General features: G+C 37.7%; 1 protein-coding gene and 1 pseudogene across 1 annotated transcript in view; both read right to left on the reverse strand.

The window, feature by feature from the left end:
• The window catches only part of CCDC83 (coiled-coil domain containing 83), a 52657-nt gene extending 33535 nt beyond the window's left edge, over positions 1 to 19122 (reverse strand). Inside the window, 3 exon segments of the mRNA XM_032295932.1 lie at positions 1493 to 1655; positions 11583 to 11667; positions 19000 to 19122. Of these exon segments, the coding sequence (XP_032151823.1) occupies positions 1493 to 1655; positions 11583 to 11667; positions 19000 to 19094 (343 nt within the window). The 5' untranslated portion in view covers positions 19095 to 19122.
• LOC116563308 lies at positions 14578 to 15548 on the reverse strand (annotated as a pseudogene).
• Positions 19123 to 22101: the final 2979 nt, after the last annotated feature.

Consider the following 22101-nt stretch of genomic DNA (forward strand, 5'->3'; position numbering starts at 1 on the left):
TGCAATGTGGCCCAGTCTTGTATGACACATTCCATGCTCAGCCCAAATCATAAACAGGCATATCTCAACTAACTGAGCCCATTCCTTTATAAGGCAGTTTAACGAGCATACCTGAGCATCCTTTGGAGTCTCACTTCCATCTCAAGGGACTTATTAAAGTATTCCTTCCAAAAATAAGCAGAGCTCTCTTGGAAAGAAGTTGTGCAAAATATGCTATCTACCATGTCATAACATCACTATTGCCAATAAAGAGACTTGGGTAGGAGGAGGTCTGGAGGTCTATAGGAGCAGTTTTGAACTCCCCTAAAAATGAAACTTGCCTATTGATGTTTGGTTTTGGAAATGATTTCACTCAAAACAACAAATAGAGAGCCTGCTTTGTGCAAAGTGCTCAGGCACGTAGGCACTTCAAGAAATCCAGAAATATGTGGATTTCCTAAGGGCTAACAAGTGATAGCACTTAGGTCTCTTTCTAGTGTTTTCCAGCTTCCTAGCAGAGATGTTATTTATGGAGGTTTTGGCAAAAATGGTCTGAGAAATCTTAGCAGCAAGTTTAGAATGAATAGGAATTTAAAAATGCATATGACAAAACTGCATGATTTACCCTCAGTACCATGGTATTTCCTAAGCCTATAGCAAGAGTATGCCCTAGGTCTTTCATTGCCTGCACCTAGTGTTATTTTTACCCATGTTCTCCAAACTTCTCCTTTCCCAACTCTAATCCCTACTTCCCTCATCTAGATAGGATGCTTGGCTCCCTTAGAGATACTTGGAGAAACACGTTTTATGGTTATGTTTGCCTTATCATTCCCAAATCTAAACTGAAGCTGAAGCCAATGAAGCCACCAAACAGCAGAATTTTTAAAAAAGAAGAAAAAGTACAAAACCCTACTATGAGGAATGGTGTTTAACAGGATACTGTCTTGTTGTAAGAGTCAGATGAGGCTGGGCACAGTGGCTCACGCCTGTAATCCCAGAACTTTGGGAGGCTGAGATGGGAATGTCTCTTGAGCCCAGGAGTTGGAGACCAGTCTGGGCAACATAGCGAGACCTCATCTTTACAAAAAAGGAACGAAATTACAGGCATAGTGGTGTGCGCCTGGAGTCCCACCTCCTTGGTAGGCTGAGATGTGAGGACTGCCTGAGCCTGGGAGGTTAACACTGCAGTGAGCTGAGATTGTAGCACTGCACTGCAGCCTGGTTACCTGAACTAGGCCCTGTCTCAAAAAAAAAAAAAAAAAAAAAGTCAGATGAATTTCATCTGTTTTTGATCACTACTCTTCTTCTACCTCCTTGCTTGGCTTCATTACCTCTACCCACTTTGTTATTTCCCTCTCCTGCGCAGTTACCTACATGTGTTTGTGGTTGTGGTGGTAATGATGTCATAAAATACATTTACAGCATTTTGAACATATTGGAAGAATAAAGCATTAATATATTCAAGAAATAACTTAGTACAACTCTGTGATAGTTTTCTATGTTCCTAAATTACCTCTCAAGTTTTTTTCCTGGTCTCTTTCAAACTTCCATTTTTCCTTCATTGCTTCTTCAACATTCTCTCTTGTTACAACTGGCAGTCCCTCTGCCTTCCCTTCACTCAATTCCTTTAGTAGATGCCGTATGTGCCAAATCTGTTCCTCTTTTAGGCGGCTATTCTGTCATGAAAATCAACAGTAATTCACATTTGATCAAGTATGTACATTGTTTTTCCTCAAAATAGAGTCAAGAAGCTCCCTGCCTTTGGGTATCACAGGAAGCCAAGTGGGGAGCCTGGACTTCTACTTCCACCAGGCATTATGAGAGGTGATATCCTCACTTCCCCTGGCAGAGTAATGCCAATAAAAGCTAGGTAAAACAGAAGATTACAAATAAAATCTAGTCTTATGACATCATACAAAAATGTCCAGGTTTCAATAAATCACTCATCTTACCAATAATCAGGAAGATTGTGAACTGAACGAAAAATGATAATATATAAATGCCGGTACTAAGGTGGCTGACCTTTTAGAATTATTTTTTCAATAGTTTTTTTTTTTTTTTTTGTATTGATGAGGTCTTGCTATGTTGCCCACACTGTTCTCAAACTCCTGGCTTCAAGTGATCCTCCTGCCTTGGCCTCTGAAAGTGCTGCGGTTACAGGTGTGAGCAGCATGCCTGGCCTATAACAAAAGATTCATGTTATTGGAGTACTGGGGGGAGAGAAAGAGGGCAGGACTGAAAAAGTATCAGATAAATAATGGCTGAAAACTCCCCAAATTTCCAAGAGACATAAACCTATGAATTCAAGAAGCTGAGCATGCCCAAAACAAGATAAGCAGACATAAACCCATGTAAAGCCACATCAGAATCAAACTTCTGAAAACTAAATACAAGGGAAAGGTCTTAAAAGCGTCAAAGAAAAAGCACACCTTACCTATTGGGGAAAAACAATTAGAGTACAGGGCATACCTAATTAGAATATCTAAAATCTAGGCAGAGTGTGGTGGCTTATGCCTGTAATTCCAGTGTTTTGGGAGGCAGAAGTGGGGGATTAGTTGAGGCCAGGAGTTCAAGACCAGCCTGAACAACATAGCCAGACCCTATCTCTACAAAAATTTAAAATTTAGTCAGGCATGGTGGCGCCTGTAGTCTCAGCTACTCAGGAGGCTGAGGAGGGAGGACTGCTTTAATCAAGGAGTTTGAGATTACAGTGAGCTATGATTGCACCACTGCACTCTAGCTTGGGTGACAGAGAAAGACCCAGTTTCTAAAAATAAAATAAGAAAATTCAAAATCTGAAATGCTCTAAAATCTGAAGCTTCTTTAGTTTTGAGACGGACTCTTGCTCTGTCGCCTAGGCTGGAGAGCAGTGGTACGATCTTGGCTCACTGCAACCTCTGCCTCCTGGGTTCAAGTGATTCTCCTGCCTCAGCCTCTCAGGTAGCTGGGATTACAGGCACCCACCAACATGCCTGGCTAATTTTTTTTTTTTTTTGTATTTTTAGTAGAGACAGGCTTTCACCATATTGGCCAGGCTGGTCTTGAACTCCTGACCTTAGGTGCTCTGTGCACCTCAGCCTTCCAAAGTGCTGGGATTACAGGTGTGAGCCACTGTGCTCGGCCTAAAATCTGAAACTTCTTGAGCATTAACATGATGTCACAAATGGAAAATGCCACACCTGAAGTCTTGTGACAGCTTGCAGTCAAAATGCAGGCAAACCAAACACAGTTTATTCAACATCCCCAAGGGAAAAATAAAGTTAACTTTAGGCTATGTGTATAAGGTGTATATGAAATGTAAATGAATTTCATGTTTAGACTTGAGTCCCATTCCCAAGATATATCATTCTGTATATGCAAATATTCCAAAATCTAAAAGAATCTAAAACTGGAAACACTTCTGGTCACAAGCATTTCAGTTAAGGGGTACTCAAACTATGTTAGCATATTTTTCATCAGAAACCATGCTAGCTGGAAGAAAGGTAACAGGAAGTGGCACATTATTTTTTATGTGCTGAAAGAAAAGAACTGTCAATCTAGAATCCTAGACCCAGTGAAAATACCTAACAAAACATGTATAGGACTTGTATACTGAAAACTAGAAAATGCTGATTTAAAAAAAAAATCAAGATCTGGGCCGGGCACAGTGGCTCTTGCCTGTAATCCCTGTACTTTGGGATGCCAAGGCAGGTGGATTGCTTGAGCTCAGGAGTTCGATACCAGCCTGGGCAACCTGGCGAAACCTGTCTTCACAAAAAATTTCAAAATTAGCCAGGTGTGTTGGTTCAAGCCTGTAGTCCCAGCTACTTGGAAGGCTGAGGTGGGAGGATCACTAGAGCCCAGAAGATCGAGGCTACAGTGAACCGTAATTGTGCCACTGCACTTTAAGCCTGGGCAACTGAGGGAGATCCTGTCTCAATAAATAAATAAATTAATTAATAAAAATAAAACAAGATCTAAGTAAATGGAGAAACATATCATGCTCATGGATTGGAAGACAGCATAGTAAAGATATCCCAATTTTGTTAACCAGCTTTAATATAATCCTTATGTAAAGCTTAGTAAGTTTTCCTTGTGGGGGTAAATATATACAAGATAATTCTAAAATTTATATGGGAAGACAAAGGAACCAGTATAGCTAAAATGATTTTGCAAAGCAACAATAAAGTAAGAGGAATTAATTTACCTTATTTCAAGACATATTACATAGCTATAGTAATCAAGACTATGTGGTATTGGCAGAGGGGTAGGGATAGAGATCAATTAAAGAATAGAGAACTCAGAAAGAGACCCACACAAGATCGGGTGCTATGGCTCACGCCTGTAATTCCAACCCTTAGGCAGGCGGAGGCAGGTGGATCACTTGAGGTCAGTTCAAGACCAGCCTGTCCAACATGGTGAAACCTCATCTCTACTAAAAATACAAAATTAGCCGGGCATCGTGGCGGGTGCCCATAATTCCAGCTACTGAGGAGGCTGAGGCAGTAGAATCATTTGAAACCTGGGAGGCGGGGGTTGCAGTGAGCTGAGATCATGCCAGTGCACTCCAGCCTGGGCAACAAAGCGAAACTCCATCTCAAAAAAGAAAAAAAAAGAGGTTCACAGAAATCTCCAACTGATTTTTTTTTAAATTGTGCTAAAATTTAAATATTTATTTTTAATTGAACAATTCAGTGGCATTAGTACATTTTCAGTGTCGTAGAACCACCACATTCTATCTAGTTCCAAAACATTTCCAGCATTCCAAAGTAACACTCCTTAGCCATTAGGCAGTTTCTCCCTCTCATCCCTTTCTTTCAGTCCTTGGCAACCAGCAATCTCTTCTGTCCCTATGGATTGATCTCTTCTGGATATTGGAATAAATGGAATCATACAGCATGCTGACCTTTTGTGTCTGCTATATTTTACTCAGCATATTTTGGAGGTTCATCTACATTGTAGCATGTATCAGTACTTCATTCCCTTTTATGACTACATAATATACCATTGTTTATGTGTATACTAAAATTTGCTTATCCATTCATCTGCTAATGAACTTTTGGGCTGTTTCAATTTGGCTATTTGAATAGTGCTACTATCAACATGCGTGTAACATGTACTTGAATACTTGTTTTTCATCCTTTTGGGAACAGAATTACAGGGTCACATGGTAATTCTATATGCCTTTCTGAGGAACTGTCAAATTGTTTTCCACAGTAGCTGAACAATTTTACATTCCCACTAGCCATGTATGAGGTCATGTTCTAATTTTTCCACATCTTCATGACCACTTTTGGTTATAGCCATGCTGTATCTGCAAAGTGGTACCTCATTGTGGTTTTTATTTGCATTTCTCTAATAACTATGTTGAGCATCTTTTCATATGCTTATTGGCCATTTGTGTATCTTCCCTGGAGAAGCACCTATTCAATGCCAAACTGATTTTTGACAAAGGTATGAAAGCAATTCAGTGCAGGAAAGATAGTTTTATCAACTAATGGTGCAGACACAACTGGACATCTGCAGGTAAAAATAAAAAAAGAATCTTGATCTAAGCCTCACACCTTATATACAAACTAACTCAAAATGGACCATGATTTAAATATAATAGGTGAAGTTACAAAAATTTTAGAATGAAACATAGGAGAAAATCTTTAGGACTTAGGGCTAGGCAAAGAGTTTGAAAACTTGACACTGAAAGCACAATCCATGAAAGGAAAAATTGATAAACTGGACTTCATTAAAATTAAAAACTTTTACTCTGTTACAGTTCCTTTTATGAGGATGAAAGACAAACTACAGACCAGGAGAAAATATTTGCAAATAGCATATCCAAGAAAGGACTAGTTTTAGAAGAATATGTATATATAAAAATATAATATATATAATATATAAATTATATATATATAATATATAATATATTATATATCAAATATATATAATATATAAATATAAATAAAAAATATATAATATATACATTATATAAATATATATAAAACTCAAGAGTACAAAAAGTCTAATTATAAAATAAGCAAAAGAGAAACAAGCACAGGCAAAGAGATTCAACATCGTTATCCATTAGGGAAATGCAAATTAAAACCACACTGAGATATCATGACACACCTACCAGAATGGCTAACATAAAATAGTGCATAGTGCCAACACTAAATTCTGGAGAGGATGAGGAGAAACTGGATCCCTCATATATGATGGTGGGAATGTAAAATGGTATAGCCAGTTTGGAAAATAGTTTAACAATTTGTTCAAAAACTAACATGTAACTACCACACTACCCAGCAATTGAACTCCTGGGCATTTATTCCAAAGAAATGAAGACTTTTGTTCATACAAATACCTGTCCGTGAATGTTTATATTAGCTTTATTTAAAATGTGCAATAACTGGAAACAACCCAGATGTCCTCCAGGTGAATGGTTAAACAAACTGTGATGCATCCACACCATGCTACTATCCAGTAATACAAAAACACTAACTGATAACACACATAACAGCCTGGATGTACCTCCAGAGAATTATGCTGAATTTTAAAAAGCCAAGTCCCAAAGGATTATTTATTGTATGATTTCATTCGTGTAACATCCCTGAAGTAACATTATAATAATGGAGAACAGACTAATGGTTGCCAAGGTCTAATGAGGGGGCAGAACTGGGAGGAGAGTGTGTGGCTATAAAGGGTCACATGAAGGATACTTGTGATGATGGAAATATTCTATATCTTGACTTTCCATGTAATCTTGTCGATATCCTAGTTGTGATATTGTACTGTGATTTTGTAATACGTTATGAGAAGCTAGGTAATAGGCACACAGGACCTCTCTATCGTTTCTTAAAATTAGTGTTAATCTATACTTATTTCAAAATAGAGTTTTACTAAAAAATGAAGGCCAATGAATATTGACAACTGAAAATAAATAATTTACTACTCCTTAACCAATTCTCAGATAGTCTGTTTTCTGGAATGAAATAGATTCATGTTTTGTTTGCTTATAAATAAATTGAATTATTTTACTTTGGCATGTTATTTTAAAATGAAATATTTATGGAAACTTAAATAATAGTAATGGAAATATCACTTGCCAAACTATTGCACTGCTAATACTTTTTCTAAATATGGACTTTTCCACTTATTTTTGTAGAAGTAGAAAATTCCTTTATCAAGTATGTTTTGAATCTTAAGGTATCTAATTTTACTTATCTTAGTTAATTTTAGTAAGGCAACAACGGCCTCCAAATTCAATCCCGGCTCAAAAATATTTACCATGATATGTAGGCAAAGACTTCCAAAGATAGTGATAATTTTAAAACCACTACATACAAGTTACAAAGAAATGTATATAATATACAGAGAAATTTTCCTTTTCTTTCCATACTTGGCACAATACTTCTCAAGGTAAATCCAATTCCCTAGATCAAATATTTAACACAATGACTATTCTTTTCAAGCCTATGATAGTTTTCATTTACAAAATTTAAAAAATTTTTACCTTTTCAGAGACAGGGTCTCAGTCTGTTGCCCAAGCTGGAGTGCAGTAGCATGGCCATAGCTCACTGTAACCTCAAACTCCTGGGCTCAAGTGTCCTCCTGCCTCAGCCTCCTGAGTAGGTGGGACTACAGGGGCACAGCATTGCACCTGGCTACCTTTTACAATTTTTTTGTAGAGATGGGCTCTCACTATGTTGCCCAGGCTGGTGTCAAAACTCCTGGCCTCAAGCAATTCTCCTGCCTTGGCATCCCAGAGTGTTGGGATTACAGGCATGAGCCACTGTGCCTGGCCTGCATAATATCATTAAATACTATTTGACATTATATATAAATTAAATATTATCTATATTAAACTTATCAAACCCCATATGAATTTTGAATGGAAGGAGAATGTGTCTGATACCATTTTACAGAATTCAATATATCTCAAAAATTATTTTGAGTAATATAAGAAACAAAATTTAGTTAGATATACCACTGATGTGCTAAAAATATGTTTATCCTACAAAGTGAGGTAAATCATTACTACTTGAGGTAAGAATAATTATCACATTATAAAAATGCAAAAAGGACATTTAATAAATAAGCTATAAAAAAGATTGATTTTGTTTTCTTTCAACTTATATTTACCCTTTTACTTTTTAAGACTCATAAGAATAAGAAAAGATGCTGGGCATAGTGGCTTAGGCCTGTAATCCCAACATTTTGGGAATCCGAGGCGAATAGATCACTTGAGGTCAAGAGTTCGAGACCAGCCTGGCCAACATGGTGAAACCCCATCTCTACAGAAAGTACAAAGATTAGTTGGGCATGGTGGTATGTGTGTGTAATCCCAGGTATTTGGGTGGCTGAGGCACAAGAATCACTTGAAGCTGGGAGGTGGAGATTGTAGTGAGCAGAGATTGTGCCACTGCACTCTAGCCTGGGTGACACAGCAAGACTCTGTCTCAAACAAACAAACAAAAAAAAACAAGAAAAGAAGTTGCCAAAATAGTGCAGAGAATCCCAATCTACTATTCACCTTACTTTCCCCAATGATAAGATTCTACATAACTATAGTACATTATCAAATCCAGGAAATTAACATTGATATGTTATTAACTAAACTAGAGACTATTCATTTTTGTTTGTACATAAACTTGTTTTTTTCAGTGTACAATGTGATAAAATTTTATCACATATAGATATAAAAATTATTAACAAATGGATGGTTATTTGAAGCCATAGTGTTAAGGGAGATGACCCCATAAAGGATTTAGAGAGAGAAGGGTTGAGATCAGAGCCCTGGTAAATGTAATAATTAAGGGATGGGTCTAGGCAAAGAGCAGTGAATAAAAAATGAGAAGAAATGGTCAGAGAGGTAGGAGAAAAGTTAAGATAGAGTGAGGTCCTGGAACCCAAAGGAGAAAAGGGTTTTAAGATAAAGGGAGCAGCTGCTGTAGAGATGAGAGATAAAGTAAGGACTAAAAAGAGTCTAATGGACCTGGAAAATTGGTCATTAATAACTTTTGCTAGAGCAGTTGTGGTGGAATAGTAGTTATGAAAGAATGAATGGAGGGTAAGTAAGTAGACATAGTGAACTGTGGAACATCTAATGAGGTAGGTGGAGCAGTGAATGCAGACCGAGAGAAAGAAAGATAATAAATGAGGTGATAATCCAAACAGAACTAAATATACATAGGAAGAGATGTTATGTGGGAAAGAAGACGGGCATTTCTGATTTCGAAATAACTGAAGAGAAAACAATGTATCTTCCTAATGAGTCATGTTAAATATCTGTGACCACAAAACACTTTTCCTTCCACTAGTGTTAGTGTGAATCAACTCAACAAATATTTATTGAACACCTACTCAAGCTGGATTCTTCCAGAGAAACAAAGATAAGTAAGACTGGATCGCTGCTACCTAAAAATCTTGCAGTTTAATATTGGAGATATAATTTTACACAATATTCCAACTTAGGTTGGGGGAATGAAAAGGAGCTAGCCAAGAAAAAAGCATTCTAGGAAGAGGAAACAGCATGAGTAAAAGCATAAAGAAATAGATTGGTTTTCAAGATTTCAAAGAAGAGGTGACAAGCAAAAGGTAGAGCAGAGAGGCAGTGGGCAGACAAATGCCTAGGCAGAAAAGGGTGGGACCTCAGTGAAATCCAACCTTCAAGCTGGAAACAGTCCTGCGAATATCCTCCAACCAGACTGAGAACGTGCCTTCCTGTTTGGCTTGCTTTCCTCTGATTAGTCCCCATCCGTCACCTATTTTATATACACCTGTTTCTAATTGATTTTCTAATTGATTTTAGAAAATACCCGTTTCTAATTGATTTTCTACACTATTGTGCCCACCTTAACCTTTTTTACATACCCAAAAAACAGTGAGCACACACTCCCTATTCTGAACCCATAAAAAGCCCTGGGCTCAGCCATATTGGGAACTCTACTGCCTTTGGGTGAGGAGACCACCCCTGCTTCCCCTCCCTGCTAAAAACTGTTTCATCACTGAGTAAAACATCCTGCCTTGCTCACTCTTCACATGTCTGTGTACTTACTTCTTTCTGGTCCTGAGACAAGAACCCAGACCTAGCTGAGCTAAGGAGCAAAAAATCCTCTATCGGCAGTTGGAGACAAGGTTTGAGAGGTGAACGGGTCAGATTTTGAAGGACCCTGAAGACTTTAGTGAGGACAGTGGCTTTTATTTTCTGTGCAATAGGAAGCCGCTGATGGATGTTCATCTCTGAAAGGTTTACAGTATTCAAAATTTAATTTTGGTTGCACTGTCGAAAATGTGCTTTGGGGGAAGGATGGGTAAGAGATGGTGGTGGTTTAAATTACAGCAGTAGCAACATAAAAGGAAAGAAATGGATGATGTTCAGATACAGAGTTGGAGCTAGAATATGGCTCTTCATGCTCCTCACTGCTGAGTCCACTAATGTGATTCTTGAGCCAATCCTCATGGAAACAAGAACTTTAACTGTTTCTGGCTCCAAATGATGGACTAAGGGGAACATGATTACTCAGTCCTGATTGCTGTACTTGCCACAACCAAGTCCTGATCTACAAGTCCCAGTGCTGACCACTGGAGGATGTGCATGGGTGCCTTGGTGGTACTCACTTCTCTTTAGTGCTCTGGATCTCTTGTAGAGCCTGTATTCAGGCAACAGGTCAAACTGAGCTTCTGTTTTAGTCCCAATTACAAGTGAATGAACCTTGAGAATCATGACAGTGTCAGAGTCACAGTTATGTCACTAGCTTGTCTCATCCACTAAATATTTACTGAATGAACAAACAAATTAGCCCTATGGGGAAGACAGGAATCCCCATTTTACAAAAGGGAAATTTACGCTCATACTAAATCTGGCCAAAATGACATCAGCAATAAGCTGTACAGTCAGAATGCAAACTCGGATCTCTGACTCCAGACTCTATTAAAATTTGTAGATATATATATATTTTTAAACCGAAGCCAAAATAAAACAGTTAACTGGAAGTTTCAGGGCCCATATAAAATGTGTTAAAAGGAGGCACCCTCAGTATTTCTTCCTTCATGAGATACCTTGAGGGATAAATTATGTTGTCATTGACTGCTTCTGAACTTTATTTCTGTTGACCTTTAGTCCTGATAGTCATATATAGCACCCTTTTGATATTCATTTTAATCTGATTGAATAAAAACATTGTATCATCTTAAATATGCAATCAATAATTTTAACAACTGAGAATGTCCTTTTCAAATGGTATTTACATATGCATACTCTGAAAATCTAAAAGAAAAAAGATGAAGAAATGAAAAATAGAGAACCAATGTTTTATAGTTTGGTTAAATAAAAAGGCAAAAGATAAATGTGGTTTCAAAGCTTTAAAATTTTGAATGTAAAATTCAGTGTCTTCAGGATGTAAGTAACATAATTCAACCCATCTTCCATTGACGTTATAACTAATATAATGAGAACAGCAGTACCCTCTTGCCACACATGTACAAAGAAACTTAAATAGATTGTAAGTAAATCACTTCCAAGCTTTCAAGAAGATAATTTCCTAGAGTATATTTCACTATAATCCACATTTTTTGAAAGCATGAGTGTAAATGTTTAATGACTATATATAGGTTCTAAATTTTATACTCACTCTTTCATGATATTTTTGATTCTTTTCCCTAAGTGTCTTTATTTGAAACATGAATCGCTCTACTGCATTTTCCTTTATTTGACATCTGGGAATCAACAAAGATAAAATGTGTTAGAATCATTTATCTTAGGAAAAATTCATAAGAGAAATTTAAAAAGTATTTGAAGTGATTAAATACATTATGAAAACACATTTAGGGATAAAAACCCTTCCCAAATGGTTTTCTGTTTCTGAATCTATTTAACTCACTAAAATATATATTGGAAAGATAACTTCAAGGTTGTTTTTTTCTTTTCAAAAAAAACCCCTGTTCATATTTTATAATTATAATTTCATACTTTCGAATTGTTTATAAATAATTTGGCCTAAAGGAAAACAAGGAGAGGGCATACAGAAAACATGCTTTCTAGAATTCTAAAAATATTCAGACAAAAATGATAAACAAAACTAAGACGTTATAAGGGCCAGCACACTTTCTTGAAATATTAAGGTAAACTAGGCATGCCTATTGGTTCAAGTTCATTAGCATGCCCTCTCTTCTACAAATAGTAAAAACTTCTTTTCTGGCACAAATACATTTCTTTAATACTCAACAACTATTTGTTGAGTGTCTGTTAGGTATGAGAGAAAAGTGTAGAAAGTCTTTTGTATAGGCTATTTGATAGCTATTTGAGGTTTTAAGTATAGTATATCTCTTTAAAAATTTGCTGGGTATGGTGAGTCACACCTGTAATCCCAGCATCTGGGAGGCTGGATCTTTTTTTTTTGAAATGGAGTCTTGCCCTGTTGCCCAGGCCGGAGTGCCGTAGCGTGATCTTGGCTCACTGCAACCTCTGTCTCCTGGGTTCAAGTGATTCTCCTGCCTCAGCCTCCTGAGTAACTGGGATTATAGGCACCTGCCACCACACCTGGCTAATATTTCTATTTTTAGTAGAGACGGGGGTTTCTCCATGTTGACCAGACTGGTCTTTAACTCCTGACATCAAGTGATCCACCCACTTCAGCCTCCCAAAGTGCTGGGATTACAGGCATAAACCACTGCGTCCAGCCAGCAGGTGGATCTCTTGAGGACAGGAGTTCCAGACCAGGCTGGCCAACATGGCGAAACCCTGTCCTTCTAAAAATACAAAAATTAGCCAGGTATGGTGGCGAAGACCTATAGTCCCAGCTACTCAGGAGGCTGAGGCAGGAGAATCGCTTGAACCCAGGAGGTGGAGGTTGCAGTGAGCCAAGATCATGCCACTGCACTCCAGCCTGGGCGACAGAGTGAGATCCTGTCTCAAAGTAAATAAATAATTAAAAAAAATTTATAGTATATCTTGTATCACTATGACCTAGTAAATCTTATAACTTTAAATCTGAGACCAAAATAATGCAAAGGAAATGTGTTATCTAAACCTTTTGGCTCAATTAAAAACAAAACAAAACAAAACCAGAAATACAGCACCTCTGTAGTACAGTGAACAGAAGAGTAGTTAAAGAATGAGAAACTCTGGTTTTAAATCTTGCCCTTACCACTTTTTGTCTACATTATCTCAGGCAAGTCAATTCCCTGTGCCTAAATGTCCAAGCTGTCAAATGGGATAAGAATACCTAGTTCTGCATATTTTCATAAGGATTAAAATAAGAAAGCATATGTGAATGCTTCTAGCATAAAGTAAATGCTTAGTAAATATCAGTTGAATTGAGCCTTATGTTTTTAGCCCTTCCCCCCAGACGTCAGTTATATTTGTGACATTGTATACTCAGTAGAGAGAAAAAGCAGGCTCTTTCTTTCCCAATAATGAGAAAATGCAACATTAAGAAAAATCCTTTACTGGTCATAAAAAGCTCTGTTTGGATATTATGAAACTTGAATTTTAGAGCTGGTTTTCCAGTTCTCTAGGGATATTTAACCTTTAGGCTTTGGCTTACTGTTCCCGAAATAAGAGGATTGATGGAGATGAACTCTATGCTTTCTTTTCAGTTCCAAAATTCTGCAATTTAAATGGACCAGTATTCCCTTTCAAACAGTCATATATACAATGTAGATTTAAAGACCTGCCACTAGGTGCCCAGCATTGTTTTAGGCATTATAGAGATAGTTTTTTTTTTTTCTTTTTTTTCCCTTTGGAAACAGTCTTGCTCTGTCACTCAGGCTGGAGTACGGTGGCACAATTTTGGCCCACTGCAACCTCCCCTTCCCAGGTTCAAGCTATTCTCCCACTTTAGCCCCCTACCACACCAGTAGCTGGGATTACAGGCACGCGCCACCATGCCCAGCTAATTTTTGAATTTTTTGCTGAGATGAGGTTTCACCATGTTGGCCAGTCTGGTCTTGAACTCCTGGCTTCAAGTGATACACCCACCTTGGCCTCCCAAATTAGAGAGAATACAGGTGTGAGCCACTTGTGCTCGGCCTATAATTTTTGACAACACCTTCATGATCCTTGCCTTCAAGGAATACCTTTTACTGGATAATAAGAAGTAAACCCGTACATATATTGAAACATATTGTTTATACATTATGATAAGTACCATGGGGAAAATAAGAATATAAGAAGGACTGTGAATGGAGGGGACTACTATAGATAGGTGGGCTACACAAAATAGTAAGAAAATAAGGTGCTGTGCTCTTCAGGCTGGGCTTGAACTCCTGGGCTCAAGGAATCCTCCAACCTCAGCCTCCCAAGTAGCTGGGGTTACAGATGTGCACCACTACACCTGGCTTATCTTTGACTTCTTACTTAAAGCTTACGTTTGTGCAAAAATTTTGAAGGAGTGCCTTCTCTACCTCCTGTTTTTCAGGAGATTAAAAAAAGTATTATAAATGAAAATTATCTGAAACGAATAAATGCAAATGTGCAAATTACTCACATAATTTCTGCAATTATAAATATAGTAATACTACTTCGTTACATGGGTAGAGCAAGCAAATGAATCTCAAGATGTGGTCTTCATTGGTTAAACTGAGTCTATAGATGGGCTTGTGAATAGACAATTTTTTTTTTTAACTCGTAATCAATTTATTAAAATAGCTGACTTTAAGCATCTGCAATGGTGACTTCCACCTCAACTCCTGGCTCAATACTGATGAAAGTAATCTACTTAATCTCAGAAGGACTGTGCAAGTCAATGAGTCGCTTGTGGATTCTCATCTGGAAATGATCCCATGTCTTAGAACCTTCACCACAAGGTGTTTTTCTTGCAGTGATTCTCAAAGTCTTGGTAGGCATTCAAACTGGTCCTTTCACTTTGAGATTCTTTTCCTTTGCTCCTCTGATAAGTTAGCACACACCTTCTCCAGGGATTTTACCTTGCGGCTTGTTAGAGTGATTCGAATTTGGTAAATTGCCACCTCCAGCTCCATGGGTGTTTTTCTGGTGTCCTTAAAAGCCATGGCTGCTGTGCGGCTTCCTGACCAACTTGTTCCTCAGCAAGAGTGAACAGTGATGATTCAGGAGCAAGAGCGTGCGAACCAACAATCCGCAACAGCTACGACCGCATCTTCCTCAAAGAGAAAGGGCAATTGACAAATTTTCTGGCTGTGGCTGAGAGCTTTCCTTGGTGATGACTGAGCATGCAATTATTGGGCTGGAGACCACGTGCTGCCCTAACCCAACTTCATGGGTCATATTTATACTAAAAAAATTATTTGGTGTTTCTCTGAAACTCTAATTGGGCAGCCTTTATTTCTATGTGATACATCTGGTAACCCCACACTTAAGACAACCACCCCTCCCTCAGAGCATTTAGGAGCAAATGGCCTCAGGCTTTGTCTCTTGTCCATTTCTGCAGTGAGTAGTTCCGGATGATGTGAGTGGCAGCAGCAGGCCTCGGGGGAATTTTGAATGCCCTAAATGTTTTGGCAGCTTCACTGGCCCCCTTGTGGAGCTCATGGTACCTGGGGGTCTAATTTAGCTGAGGCTTCTTTGCCTTCTCTGGCTTCATGAGAGGCGTATTTTACCAGGAAGCAGATGAAGCTTAATTTCAGAACTCGACGCTATTATGGGGACTTCAAGCATCATTGTTCTCTATACACTTCTTCCTTTTTAATATCTCCCCATCTACTCAGTGCCCTAGAATCTGAAATGTCACACTAAGTGCTGAAGCAAGTGGGGTGATAAAAAAACCAATATACATTAAAGGAATTTGAAAAGGATATGGTACTATTCTAAAGCACAGTGACACTAAATTGTTAGTAATACAATATGTCACCTTTCGCCCCTCTCTCTATGTTGTTAAAATGTTAGTAATGTTTCAGTGTTCCCCCGACTCATGCAATTTCATTGAAAATTCTGGGAAGGAAAACAAATTAATTTGAATTCCAAAAAACCTATATTTTTGTGGGTTTTTTTTTAAACCCATAAACGTACCCACATCTGTTTTTTTATATCTCTACCAATATTTAATGTAGAAACCTGGGAGACAACAAGCATAAAGGAGAAAATAAAAACTACCAATACTTAGAGATGATCACGTTATAGATTTAGTATTGGCAATATCAGTTCTTCACAAACAACCATAGAAGTTCGTGACCTTGCATTCTGGGAAAGAGTTCCTATATCGTTGAAATTACTTGATAAAAGGGCAAGATTGCTTTGTTGCAGATGTTTTCAGAATATTAACAATCTATACTCACCAGTAGGTAAGAAAGAGCTTGTTTATTGGTGGGCATTTCATCACTGAGTGTTAATATGTTAAAAATTTTATTTCTTGTATCAACAGGCAACAATAATATTGTGTTTGGTTTCATGAGTGTGATTTTGCTTTCAGACAAGATCCAACAATATTTACTCAACAAAGAAACTCTGAGCTCATACTATATATCAGGCTGTGATAGTTACTAGAGGTATAGACAGGAGTAAACAACAGTCTTCAAGGAGCTCACAGTTTGTTGAGGGAGAGCCAAGCACAAATGTCCCGCCATATTTTTCCTTCACCTAAAATATTTTAACTGCTTTATCCATATAAAAACACAAATCTTGGCTAGACCCAGTGGCTCACGCCTGTAATCCTAGCACTTTGGGAGGTCGAGATGGGCTGATCACTTGAGCCCAGGAGTTTTGAGACAAGCATGGTCTACGTAGGGAGACCTTGTCTCTATAAAAACAAACAAACATGGCTCATACCTGTAATCCCAGCACTTTGGGAGGCCAAGGTGGGCAGATCACCTGAGATCAGGGGTTGAAGACCAGCCTGGCCAACATGGCGAAAACCCATCTTTACTAAAAATACAAAAAATTAGTGTGCATGTTGGCGTGTGCCTGTAATCCCAGCTACTTGGGAGGCTGAGGTGGGAGAATCAGTTGAACCTGGGAGGTGGGGGTTGTAGTGGGCTGAGATCATGCCACTGCACTCCAGCCTGGGGGTGACAGAGCAAGACTCTTGTCTCAAAAACCAACCAACCAACCAACAAATCATTGATCCAAATAAACTTGACTTTCAAAAAATCTATATCATCTGCATTTTTTTACTCATAACCATATTCTCACCTATTTCTACATCTATATCCATACTTATTGCAGGGAACTGAAGGGAAAATAAGGATAGTTGAGAAAAGAAAAAATCATTATTCAGAGATGACAATTTTATAGACTGAACATTGGTAGTATCAGCTCTTCTCAAACAACCATAGAAGTTCAAGACTTTCTTGGGATAAATTTGAAAAAAGGTCAATTGCTCAAAAACCATAAATTAACTACCTACTGTGTGCTCACTGCTTTATTAGGAGCTGAAAGAGGTATAAGAGGCTGCCAGGGGACTCCTGGACAATCCTTCCTCAGATGATGAGAGAGAGTGTCCTGGCTATTTGTCATGTGACAACAGTTCTGTCACTGAGGAACACATGGAATGCATAAATACATAACGCGTGTTCCTTTTCCAGAAATCAGCTCGAAGCTTTCTCAAGCAAGCTTTTCCTAACCCCTCTGTCTAGGTCAAATCCTTTAGTTATGCTGTTAAACAGCACCCTACATTTTTCTTTTATAGTGCCTTTATTATAGTCATGTAACTTTTTTTTTTTTTTTTTGAGACAGGATCTCTCTCTGTCACCAAGGCTGTAGTGCAGTGACACAATCATGGCTCACTGTAACCTTGACCTCCCTGGGTTCAGGCAATCCTCCCACCTCCACCTCCTAAATAGGAGGGACTAATTGTTATCTTGTAGAGATGGGGTTTCATCATGTTGCTCAGGCTGATCTCAAACTCCTGGGCTCATCTACCCACATTGGCCTCTCAAAGTGCTGGGATTATAGGCGTGAGCCACCACACTGTCCTGTCACTTTTTTTTGAAGCTCAAATTAGTGGCTTATTGTCTGTCTCCCATGCTTCATCAAGGCAGGAACCATGTGATCCTGTTTGCTTCTATGCTTCCGTACCCAGCACTTGATTTGCACTTGGTAGACACTCAAGTACATATTGAATGAATACATGAATGAAGCACATTTCAGCTTTATGTGAGAAAAGACTAACACTTATCTATTAATTCTCTAAGAATTACACATTAAACACCTACCTCGTGCCAAAAGCTAAAGTTCACAACCCTCAAGGAGCTATTTGTTGGAATAAAACATAAACATAGAATAAATATTACCTGTACTTCTGTCTCCAGCTCCTAGGAATGAGACATTATGAAATGTTATTAAAAGAATTTTCTGTAAATCATTTGGATTTTATATGTAGCCGTTTAGGAAAATGTAAGTTGCAATGTCTAAGAAATAAAAGGTCGCATAAAGGGAAATTTTCTCTTCCATTCTTTTTTTTTTTGAGATGGAGTCTTGCTCTGTTGCCCAGGCTGGAATGCAGTGGTGTGATCTTGGCTTACTGCAACCTCCACTTCCCAGGTTTGAGCAATTCTTCTGCCTCAGTCTTCCAAGTAGCTGAGATTACAGGCACACGCCACCATGTCTGGCTAATTTTTTGCTTTTAGTCGATACCTGTTTTCACCATGCTGGCCAGGCTGGTTCTTAAACTGCCAACCTCAGGCGATCCTCCCACTTTGGCCTCCTAAAGTGCTGGGATTACAGGCATGAAACACAACATCCAGCCTCTTCCACTCTCTATAAATGTAAACTAACCATTTTATGTTGTATTTTAAGAGGTAAGCTAGCAAGCTGTTGTATGCATTGGTGAGAGTAACCAATAATACAATTGAGGGAGCCAATACCACATTAATGAAAGCTGTTTCATAGCAGCTTTCATTTCATTTCATAACATAGTCTAAGTAGTCATAGGTACTACTTGGACTATGTTACATTAAAAGTTTCAAAAACCTTTAAAAATATGTGCATAGCACAAGAGTGCAATTATGCTTCCAAATCCACATCTATTCTTCTGGCAGCTGCTGCATGCATCATTTCCATTTGGAGTTATGTGAGTCTTAACAATCACTGCCCTTTATATATGGCAACTTTCAGATTTCAGAATAAAAACTTACTGATAGTCTAGAAGTGCTTCACTGGTAGGCAATTTAACTTCTTTTGGTGGCCCATCATGTGTATCCTTTCTATTTGCTTTCCCTGAGTTTTCCATTGTGCGGGTTAGCTATTAAGAAATATACCTGTTTAGAAAAGAGACATAGGAAAAGTGAAAAATTCCATCTTTGCCTCCCTATTTTTGTTTACTCTAGGTAGGGTAGTACCTCTGGGACTCAATACTGGCTTTCTATCCTGATTGTTTCCATGTCCTCAGATCTAACATTCATCGCAATGGTGGAACATCATGAAATGATTGAATTTTTGATTCTGGGTGAATTCCATGTTTAGCCCAGGTATAGCATTTTCTCCACACAAAACTTTCTGAGAGACCCCCTCTCTTATGTTATTCATCTATATCTGTTGCCCCTATCTAGCTCTTTTAAGAGCAAAGAACTGAGCTTTTTCAATCATTTTATTTCTCCATAGTATTTGGCAGAGAGACATTAATTAAATGTCTATTAATTTTTCAAAGAAAATAAAAACAAAACCACAATTTTCTTGGAGCATGAAGAAGCTAGGATCCAAAAGACTTACGAATTAGAATCAGGAACCAAAAAATTAGGTTTGGGCACGGTTGTTAAAAAGAGCAAATAAAAGCACACATTGAAGTACTTTTAAAATGATCGAGATTTACAAATGCGAATAATAATAATAATGTATTAATAATAACTGCTCATCAGCTATTAATTGATTTTATACCTAATAATAAAAAATCAAAAATACTTTTTAAAAGGGAAAATCAAGATCCACTGTTCACAGATGTTTATAGTAAGCAGGAGAACTTTCATGCATTTGGTTTGGGTCCTAAAATAGACTTTTCAGATTATAGTCTTCCTTAACACATTTTTATCTTTTAATTTCCACTGTTCTTAAAAGAATAAGTACCTAGCCTTAAATAAATGTATCAGTAGTTAGGTGTGGTAGAAAGCATATAATATAACCTTTGCAATTATTTGTTTAAATGGCTGGAAACTCTCATGAGAGTGGGGATGATGTAATTCTTGTGCACTACTATATTTCCTCACCAAGCACAACAGACACACAATAAATGCTTGTCAGATGAATACAGGAGTGGATGCATGAATGAATCAGGCAGACGTGGGCTTTAATCCTAGATCCAGCTGTGTGACCTTGAATAGGTTACTTAATCTTTTTGAAGAACTTCAGTTTCATCATCTGTCAAGGGAGAAGGATAACAATTCTACTCTAAGAGCTATTGTAAGGATTAAATAAGGTAATATTTAAAGCATAGTATCTGACATATAGAAGAAGGGCATATATCTGTAGCTCTATCTCTGTTTAGTGCCCCTTCCTCTTTCCCTTTAGTTGTTGCTCCAGGTCAAGCTTCTTCAAATTCTGGGTAAATGAAGCATAGAATGTCTGCCGGCTGCCAAGTACGATGATGTGTGGAAAGACTAATTCATGAGGTTTGCTATTGGCAACTTTCATTGATTTGGATCACTGAATTGGCAATCCACACAAATCTTTGTAGACTATTCAGCCTCAAAGTGGAAAAACTTGTTAAAATGAAAACATGCTTTTTCTCTGTAGACATGCTGCTTGCAGACTCAGACCTCCAGTGAGGCTGTCTTTATGTCTGTGATTTTTCTAACCAACTATGCACTACTCTATACACTAACAAATTTCAGTTTATACATGAATGCAAACATACCACAATACTTTCCATCTGAAAAGCATGCAGATGACACAACAAAAAGATTTAGTTCATTAAGTAGTATCTTCTCAAATATGAAAGTATTGGGAGTAATAGGCTCCACACCAGAAAGTGTCATCATGATACCACCCCAGTTCACAGAAAATTATCAGCTAAGAAAAGATTACTCTTTTGTTTCAGATGCAGAGTTGAATTTTTATATTATTTTCCATTTTAGAATTAGAATTTTAAACTTGACTGTTGCACAAAAAGCATACTGACAAATGTTTCATTTCAAAACAATAACTTACTATTTAGTAATACTTTTTACTATAAAATATTTTATTTAAAAGTTAAATGTCAACATTAATCTCTTTCTAAGTCATATGGAAGAGATCAAGTGTTACGGTTTTTACCTGCGGTACCCATCTGGTGTTGGAGGAAAAATGACCTCATCTTGCTGAATTACCTTAGTTACTTGGCTTTTATGTTTTTAACTCTTTGACTAACGTATAATTACTTACCTAACTGCAGCTCATGGCAAAAGATTTTAATAAAATGAGTGAAAATGTGGACCCATTAAAGCATAAACTCTATTAAGATTCATTGTTTCACACACTTTAAGAAAATTAGTAAGCCAATTGGACTTCCTGCTTAACAGCTGCATTTTTGTGATGAGCTAATGATAGTATCTCAGTATCTATTTTTGCATTTGATAATGCTGTATAAACCATGGGCACTTTCATAAACATTTACGAGGATTCACAGTTCCTGACCAACCAGATTTCTCTCAGTAAAAGGTGATAATCCTAGAAAAATATTCACAAAGTAAATACAATTATCTTCCAGGAAGATTACACTTAGAATATCCGACAAATGGACATAGAATCCATCAGTAACTACAAACATCTATTCAATGCCTGCCCTGTGCATGGTGCTTTCGTGACCCCCGGGTTTCATACAAAGTATAAAAGAGGCAAGACCCGACTCAGACAGAGAGGAAGAAAGAAGCACACTGCAGCAGAACTTTAAAAAAATGAACAGCTTTAAAAGACTCTAGCAAAATCCTACAGATAATGCTAGGGAGATATTCACCCAGCATGTGACCTCCCTTTTGTGTTCATGTGTGTTTTTCTCTCCCAACTGTGTTTGGGGTCTCTGAAACATACACCATAATGAAAGGACAGGTGAACATCACCTTTCCAGGATCTACTCCATAATCATTTTCTGTCATAAAATCTTTCAATAAATATTTCCCAAATGACCTCAGTGAAAAGTCAGAAGCCTGTTTACTAAAAGTAGACATATTGCAATCATTTTTTTCATATATACTGTTACCCCATACTGCGTTGGCTCTGCAAAGTTACCTATAGAACATAGAGTGTGTCCCTTCCTGCACTGTCTCAGG

The sequence above is a fragment of the Sapajus apella genome, unplaced genomic scaffold (assembly GCF_009761245.1).
Source record: "Sapajus apella isolate SASKATOON/1434 unplaced genomic scaffold, GSC_monkey_1.0 scaffold34, whole genome shotgun sequence".
NCBI lineage: Eukaryota > Metazoa > Chordata > Mammalia > Primates > Cebidae > Sapajus > Sapajus apella.